Source organism: Myotis davidii, unplaced genomic scaffold (assembly GCF_000327345.1).
Source record: "Myotis davidii unplaced genomic scaffold, ASM32734v1 scaffold329, whole genome shotgun sequence".
Lineage (NCBI taxonomy): Eukaryota > Metazoa > Chordata > Mammalia > Chiroptera > Vespertilionidae > Myotis > Myotis davidii.
Genome location: NW_006300374.1, coordinates 68,457 through 76,722, shown reverse-complemented (window position 1 = coordinate 76,722; position 8,266 = coordinate 68,457). Strand labels below are relative to the sequence as shown.

At 40.5% G+C, this 8,266-nt stretch overlaps 1 protein-coding gene across 1 annotated transcript in view; it reads left to right on the top strand.

Annotated features, from left to right (window-relative positions):
• MGAM2 (maltase-glucoamylase 2 (putative)) overlaps positions 1 to 8,266 on the top strand; it is a 74,229-nt gene that overhangs the window by 53,193 nt on the left and 12,770 nt on the right. The window contains 7 exon segments of the mRNA XM_015572659.1: positions 4,507 to 4,640; positions 4,915 to 4,949; positions 5,048 to 5,164; positions 5,727 to 5,875; positions 5,983 to 6,067; positions 6,463 to 6,519; positions 7,341 to 7,465. Coding sequence (XP_015428145.1) covers positions 4,507 to 4,640; positions 4,915 to 4,949; positions 5,048 to 5,164; positions 5,727 to 5,875; positions 5,983 to 6,067; positions 6,463 to 6,519; positions 7,341 to 7,465 — 702 coding nt within the window.

Genomic DNA, 8,266 nt, shown 5'->3' with positions numbered 1-8,266 from the left:
GAGGAGTGAGGAGAGGCAGAAGAGGGTAAAGAAGGGATAAATGGTGGTAGAAGAGGACTTGACTTGGGGTAGTGAACACACAATACAATATATAGATGATGTATTATAGAATTGTATATCTGAAACCTATATAATTTTATTAACCAAGGTCACCCCAACAAATTCAATAGAAATACAGTGAGCAGGTGCTGATAATTGCTATAATGGCAATCTTACTACAATATATAAATGTATCAAATTAATGTTGTGCAGCTTAAATTTATACAATGTTATATGTCAAAAACACTTAATTTAAAAAAATAATGTAAGCAGTTGGGCTGTATTTAGTATATGCATAGAATTGTACAGCAATGACTATAATCAAATTCTAGAACATATTTTTTACATCCTAAAAGGAAACTCTATACCAACCCTATAGAAGTCATTTTCTACCATTGCCCCTACCTCCTGACCCTGGGAAACCACAGATCTATCTTCCATATACATAGATTGCTGAATCTGGACACTTCATATACATGTAAATGGAATCATACAGTATGTTGCCTTTTGTATTCTTTTTTCAAGGTTTTTAAAATTATTCTGGGTGCTTTGCAATTAATATGAATTTTAGGATTAGCTTGCTAATTTCTGCAAACAGTAACAGGGATATTGGTTGGGATTGCACTGAATCTGTAGAGCTATTTAGGGAGTATTTCCATCTTAATAATAGTACATCTTCTGATCCATCAGCATGGGATGTCTTCCCATTTCTTTAGATCTCATTTCATTTTCTTCAGCAATGTTTTATAGTTTTCAGTGTGTATATTTCTGACCATTATTTTATTTTAATTTTATTTGTTTTATTTTTATTCAAAAATATTTCATGTTGACATTATTGCAGAAGTCCTCCCTTCCACCACCACTCCCCTTTCCAACACCCACCCTCCTCCACCTACCTCTTCCTTAGCCTTTACAAAATTATTGTCTGTGTTCATGGGTATGCATATATCTCCTTTAGCTAATTCCTTCCCTTCTTTGTCTAGCCATTATTTTAAAACAAATATTTTTCTACCCCTTTCTCTTTCTTTTCTCGTTCTCAGAGTCCAATTATACGTATGTTGGTACATTTGATGGTCTCTAAAATTCTGCTTACATTTCTTTGTTTTTACTTCTTTTTGCTATTCAAACTGGACCGCTATCTTCAATTTTGCTGATTCTTTGTCATCTAGATCACATCAGATGTTGAACTCAGTCTCTTCAGTAAATTTTAGTTATTTTATTTTTCAACTCCAGAATTTCTATTTGGTTCCTTTTTAAACAAGTTCTGTTGCTTTATTGACATCCTCTATTTAGCAGGAAATCATTGTCATACTTTCTGTTAATTATTTAGATATGCTTCCTTTAAGCTCTTTGGATATGTAATAACTACCTTATAGTCTTTGTCTACCAAGCCCATCAATAACATTTTCTGTTGGTTGTTTTTTCTTTCTTGTGTATCTGACATGCTTTCATGTACTTTTTTAAAAAAATTTAAATTTCTTTGTTGGTTAAGGTATTAAAAATGTGTCCTCATCCCCCCATTTAACCCCCAACTCAGGAGTATTTTTAATTGGACATGGCAAATCGGAGCAGGGAAATATATAAAGAAACAGAAAACTGAGGGGAGAAGAGCCAATGCCAGCCAGGCCTGCTGAGTGCTGCTTTTCAAGGGCCTGACTTCTGCCCTCGGGCACTTCTCTTCTCAAGCCTCACTTTCCCCATCTATGCAATAGGGATTCTTGGGATATAGTCCTAGAAGTGGGATCACTGGGTCAAATGGAAGTTCCATTTTTAGTTTTTTGAGGAAACTCCATACTGTTCTCTCTTCATGTGCTTTTGTGGTTTTTTTTTTGCATGACTTAATGTTACATATGCACTGTAACAACTCTGGCATAAAACCTACCTTGTTTTTGTTGTTGCTCAGTTCCCCTGCAGTTTGTGGCCACTGAATTCTTCAATACCCTCTTTTTAAATAGTTCTCTTTCAGTTCTTAAGCCTGGCTTCCTTGGATACCGTTGGATATTATTCAGTATAATTCAGTGATCAGATAATGATCAGTAGGAAAGTTTCCTTTGTCAAAGCAAAACTTTCACTGGACAGTTAAACAGACCAGGAAAACTTTATTCAAGGCTATTACAGAGAGAGAGAGAGAGAGAGAGAGAGAAAGAGAGAGCGAGAGAGAGAGAGAGAGAGAGAGAGAGAAAGAGAGAGCGAGAGAGAGAGAGAGAGAGAGAGAGAGAAAGAGAGAGCGAGAGAGAGAGAGAGAGAGAGAGAGAGACCAGAACTCAATTTGAACTCAACTTCATTGAAACAAATGTTGGAGAGGTATTTTTGTTTGCTGGTATGTTTTTTTAAAGAATTTTTATCGATTTTTAGAGAGAGGGGAAGAGATAGGGAGAAAGAGAAACTTCAATGTGAGAGCAGAGCATTGATCTGCTGCTTCCTGCATGCCCCGTACTGGGATTGTGTCCTGACCAGCAATCTTTCAGTGCATGGGAAGATGCTTAACCAACTAAGCCACACCCACCAGGGCTTTTTTAAAGATTTTTTTTATTGAAGGTCTTAGAGTTCTTGACAACTGGAGTGGGGCATTCATAGGTCTCCTGTGTTTGCTAATTGGCCTTACTCAAAGGAAAAGTTAATTGAACCTGCTGTCATGACAGGAGGTTTTAAGTTGGAGCAAGGAGACCTTGCTGAAGTTATGCTCCTTGTCGCTGTTATAGAGACTCTGGGCAGGGCACTGTCTTCCTTGCTGATTACATTTCAAAGGGAGAGCTCTCAGGTGCCTGGGAAAGACTTATTTGGGTTGTAAAACCAGAAAGAGTCTGAGTCTTTTTAAAAGATTTATATCTCAAAGGTCACAGAAAGAAGTTACAGTTAAAATTTTCTAAACTAAATACTCTAAAGCAGTGGTTCTCAACCTGTGGGAACTGGTTGTTACTGTTTTAGTAATTCCCTGTGTGTGGGTGTTTTCTCTCTCTGCTGAGTTGAGCTCCAAGTCTAATCAAATAGCCACCACACCCTGGAAAGGGAGATTTTCCAGGGGACGGGAAGTTAGAAATAAACATTTTATTGTGCAGTGGGGATGGAGCTTTTAACAAAGCTTCAAAAAAGGTCAGACCTTTCATTTTGCTGCAAGATGCTGGCTTTTGGTGCGACTGAGCTAGAGAAGGGTTGGGCTACAAATAGACCAAGTTAAAATCCCATATAACTCACTGTCTTGGCAAGATTTAGTAGTTTCTCCTGGAGATATGATTTTTCACTTCTTTTTGTGTCTGGTTAATTTCTAGAGTTCTGAAATGGTCAATAGCAAAGTTGTTCGCATCATCCACATCCATCCATCCTTACTGTACATCCCTGCCTTATGTCAGGCCTTTATTATCTCTCACTCAGACATGTGCACACACGTACACAATCTCCGTCCATTTTGGGATTCACTGTGGTGTGAAATATTGGAAGTGACCTAAATGGGTTCGTTTCCACTACAATAGCTGGCTTCTTTTCCTGACATCATTTATTGAATCAGTCACCTGTGTCTATTGAGTCGCAGTGCTGCATTTAGCAAATATTTGTGTTGCCTCATGTACTAGTATCTGTTAATTGACTTTCTCTTTTGTTCCACTGATTTTTCTCCCATACGTTTGTATTTTCTGACTAAGGCTGCAGGCGAAGATCCACCTTCAATCAAGAAATATTTAAACATCTTTTCTATATATTTACTTCTATGTGCAAAATTGATTCTGCTTTTTGAGGAGTTGCATGGGAGAGTGAATATTACCAAAAAAGCTATAGTGATATATGCTTTTATTTGGATCCCAAAACTGTCTTCTTGCTGTTTAAGTGGCTTTTGACTAATTATCTAACTTCTCTGAGCCTCAGTTTCCAAACAGTACAAAAGTGTAAAAGGAACCTTTCTTGTGAGGTAGTGCGACAGTACACATGAAAGTAACCAATATAATACCTGGAATAGAGTAATTGTTCCATAATTACATCAGTCCTACCCCCTCTCCCTACTCCCATATGCACAGCTAGTTAACTAGATTTTTAAATGATTTTTTAAATTGATTTTTAGAGGGAGAGGAAGGGAACAAAACATTGATCGACTGCCTCCTGCATGCCTCCTACTGGGGGTTGAGGCCGAAACCCAGGCATGTGCCCTGACCAGGACTGGAATTGAAAAGGCAACCTCACAGTGCATGGATAATGCCCAACCAACAGAGCCACATTGGCCAGTGCTAGATTTTCTTTTAAGAAAGGAAATTTACATTTTAGGTGATGCCATATCTCCAATTGTCTGGTTCTGAAGTTCACGGGGACTCTTAGTGTCACTATTAAATAGCAGATGCTTTCAGAGAAGAAGTTCTCTGGCTAAAATTGAGCCCCCTTGCCACCTCATGCTCCAGGCTGAAGCTAGGCTCCTTAATGAAGTTCCATGGATGTCAATCCTCAAATTCACTTTCTTCCCCTTCTTTGTTCCCCTCCAACCAGAGCTGTGCAGGAGGTGACGGATCAGCGAGGGGTCGTCATTACCCGTTCCACGTTCCCCTCTTCTGGCCGCTGGGCAGGACACTGGCTGGGAGACAACACAGCTGCATGGGACCAGCTGAGGAAGTCTATCATTGGTGTGTGGCTTATCCCAGGGGCTTCTGCTGGCGGGGAAGAGCCTGGGGATGTTTGCTCCTCATCTGCATGGGTTGTGTCTAATCATCATGCTTGTAGACAGTGTGATCAACTGGTGCTGAGTTCTCTATTGGTGTGTGTTTTAATCTATACCCATCTTTTTATTTGTTCATCATGACTGGCCCAAGGCTTTCAAATGGGGGACAGAAGAGACAGGGCAAACCTACCCTCCCAAAGGACTGCTTAGTCCAACACAGCTATATCTTCTCATTGCAGGCATGATGGAGTTCAGTCTCTTTGGAATACCTTATGTAAGTCATATTGGGGCCATTACTAATGACCTAGTCAGATTCAGTGTGTCTGCACCTACAATAGTCCCACCTCTTGCCCTGATTTTGCATCTTCTCAGACAGGAGCAAATATCTGTGGATTCTTGGGAAATGCTGAATATGAGATGTGTCTTCGCTGGATGCAACTGGGGGCGTTTTATCCATTTTCCAGGAACCACAACACCATCGGGACAAGGGTGAGGCAGCAGTTTATGCCCCAGGTGTTTTGTGTCCTCAAATCACAACTTTCTTTTTAATGCTCAAAAGTATCATAATTATTTGTTGAGAAAACTCATAAAAATCAACAGAATCTCCATTTCTTAAGAAAACCCACAGATTTAATAAAAAAAAAACTATGATTACCAATGATTTTCAAGAATATACATCTTTTGGTGGAATAGTTGATAGTGCCCCATGGGGCTGAAATAAAAGAAATTTCCTTTGTCTTTAAAAATAGTGAGTATTTTGCTCAAATCCATCCAAGATAGGTTAGTACCTCATAGAGACCCATCTCTCTACACATGTGCAGGTTCAAGACTAGACCTGAGCAGGGGACTAAGGAGCCCATGATAGAGAGGAAGAAGCAAGACACTCTAGTTTATTAAGGTGGTGAGAGTGAGGGAAAGGATAGGCTAGAAATGAAAGGAGAAATGGTGTGTAGCCTAACCATGGGACATGTGCCTTCAGGTACTTTTCTGATACCATTAGGATAGAGTAAAAAAGAGGTCATCTGTGTGATATGCTCCTTTATCCCCTTAGAGACAAGATCCTGTGGCCTGGAATTCAACCTTTCAGATGTACTCAAAAAAAGTCCTCCAGACCAGATACACCCTGCTGCCTTACCTCTATACTCTGATGCACAAAGCTCACGTTGAGGGCAGCACTGTTGTCCGCCCTCTCCTCCATGAGTGAGTAGAGCCTGTTTCCCCAAGCAGCAGGTCTGGGCATGTTGTATGAATAACCCTCTGCAACAGTCATAACAATCTGAGTAGACATTTTATGCCTGTTTTTTAAGGTTTAGAGAAGATAGGACAACGTGGGATATAGACCGTCAGTTCATGCTGGGCCCTGCCGTCTTAATCAGCCCCGTGCTGACAAGTGTGAGTTCCCATCATAGATCATAGACCCTCCACTCTCATATAGGAAACAGGAAGGGCATTTGAAAGATCATCTTGTTCAGCTTACTACTTCTAGAATATTTCAGGGAAATCCTTTTCTTTTTTTGAGGTCTTTGTTAATGAAAACTTAACATCTTCAATTAACTTCTTGTTTTAATGTCTTGTCACCTTGCATCCTTATAAAGTTGACCTTTTTTTAAAAAAAAATATTTTTCTGTGTGTTTGAAATGAATTTCCTGGGATCTTTCTTAATAAAATTACCCAAACTCTTAAAATCATTAGTGAAATTCCCATTTTTATGTTAATTCTACAGAATTTAGAAAATTAAAGTGACATTACTGAGATATTTGTAATGACCTGTTGTTTTTCTGTTTCAGAATACTTTTGAGGTCCATGCTTATTTCCCCAGAGCCCGTTGGTATGACTATAGCATGGTAAGAACTAACATGTTTTGTGAAGAACCAGGTTGTCTATGCAGTTTAGGAAGTTGTCTCCTGAATTCCAGGCACCTATTTTATAAAGCAATAATTTTCAACTTTTCAGTCCTGCAAGATTTCTTTAAATAAAAGTGTCCATAAAATGCCCTGGCAGGTGTGGTACATGGTATTGTCCCATGTGCTGAAAAGTTGCTGGTTCAATTCTTGGTCAGGGCACATGCCCGAGTAGAGGGCTCCATCCCCAGTTGGGGGTGTGTGGGAGGCAGCCAATCAATGTTCCTCTCTCACATTTATGGTTTTCTTTCTCTCTTTCTCTCTCTCAAAAGAACAATCAATAAAAAAAATCCATAAAAGCATAACTAGGTAAAATCTGATACCCATATCACATTGAGTTCTCCCCCACACTCTACCTTTTCTGGAGAATAAAGAGAAAAGACTAGATTTCCAGAGTTTTCAGCAAAGCTGAAAATCAGAGATTTTCTTTTTCGATTTGCAGTATTTTTAAAAATATTTATTTTATTGATGTTTTACAGAGGAAGGGAGAGGTATAGAAACTTAGAAATATCGACCAGCTGCCTCCAGCACACTCCCTACTGGGGATATGCCTGCAACCATGCTCTTGACTGGAATCGAACCTGAGACCTTTCAGTCCGCAGGCCAACACTCTATCCATTGAGCCAAACCGGTTAGGGCTCAATTTGCAGTATTTTGATAACTTTCCAAAAGTTAACACTTCCTTGGGAAGGAAGGACTTATTGTATAGCATACATTCATTCCATCCATCTATTATAGATGCTTGCCTGCATTCTCCATTCTAGGAATCTGGCAATACATCGACAGGTGAGTGGAGAATCCTGGAGGCTCCCCTTGACCACATCAACCTTCATATCAGAGGAGGCTACATCTTGCCTTGGCAGGAGGTTGCAATGAACACTCACTCCAGGTAAGAGAGAGAGGCAGTGTCTGATGACCTCACTTTGACACAGTGAGGCAGCCTCAGGGGGGCTGGCCACCTCAACTGGGGCTCTGTGGATAAAATCCAAATCACAGGCAGTTTCACTGCTTTGGTTCTGTGAGTGCCTTCTGAGTGGGACCTGGGGTAGGATGAGTTCATGAAGTTAGGCTTGGGGAGATCATTTATCTGTAGTGCTACATCAGAGGTCCAGGACAAAAATTTGCTGGGGCAGCAGCATATACTTCTTTCTATACTATTAAAAAATTGAGAAATATTGATGAGCTCTTTGATTTGTGATGGCTGTTCAGGGATTTAGTGTTCACTCCCATTCAGCTTGGCTTGACCCAGAAGAGATTATATATATATATATATGAAATAATAAAAGCATAATATGCTGATTAGATGGGACAGCCAAACGACCTTCCAGATGTCATTTCGGATGCCCTTCTGGATGAAGCCTACAACTGGCCAGAGGAGGGAATCCTGGGTCCTGGGTGAGGAGTGAGGCAGAGGCAGTTAGGGGTGATCAAGCTGGTAGGGGAGCAGTTAAGGACAATCAGGCAGGCAGGCAGAGGTGGTTAGGAGCAGTCAGGCATACAGGTGAGAAGTTAGGGTCAATAAGGCAGGCAGGCAGAGCAGTTAGGGGTGATCAGGCAGGTAGGCAGGTGTGCAGTTAGGAGCCAGCAGTCCCGGATTGTGAGAAGGATGTCCAAGTGCCAGTTTAGGCCAAGTGCTGATTGGGCCTAAACTGGCAGCCAGACCTCCCCCGAGGGGTCCCATTGAGAGCGG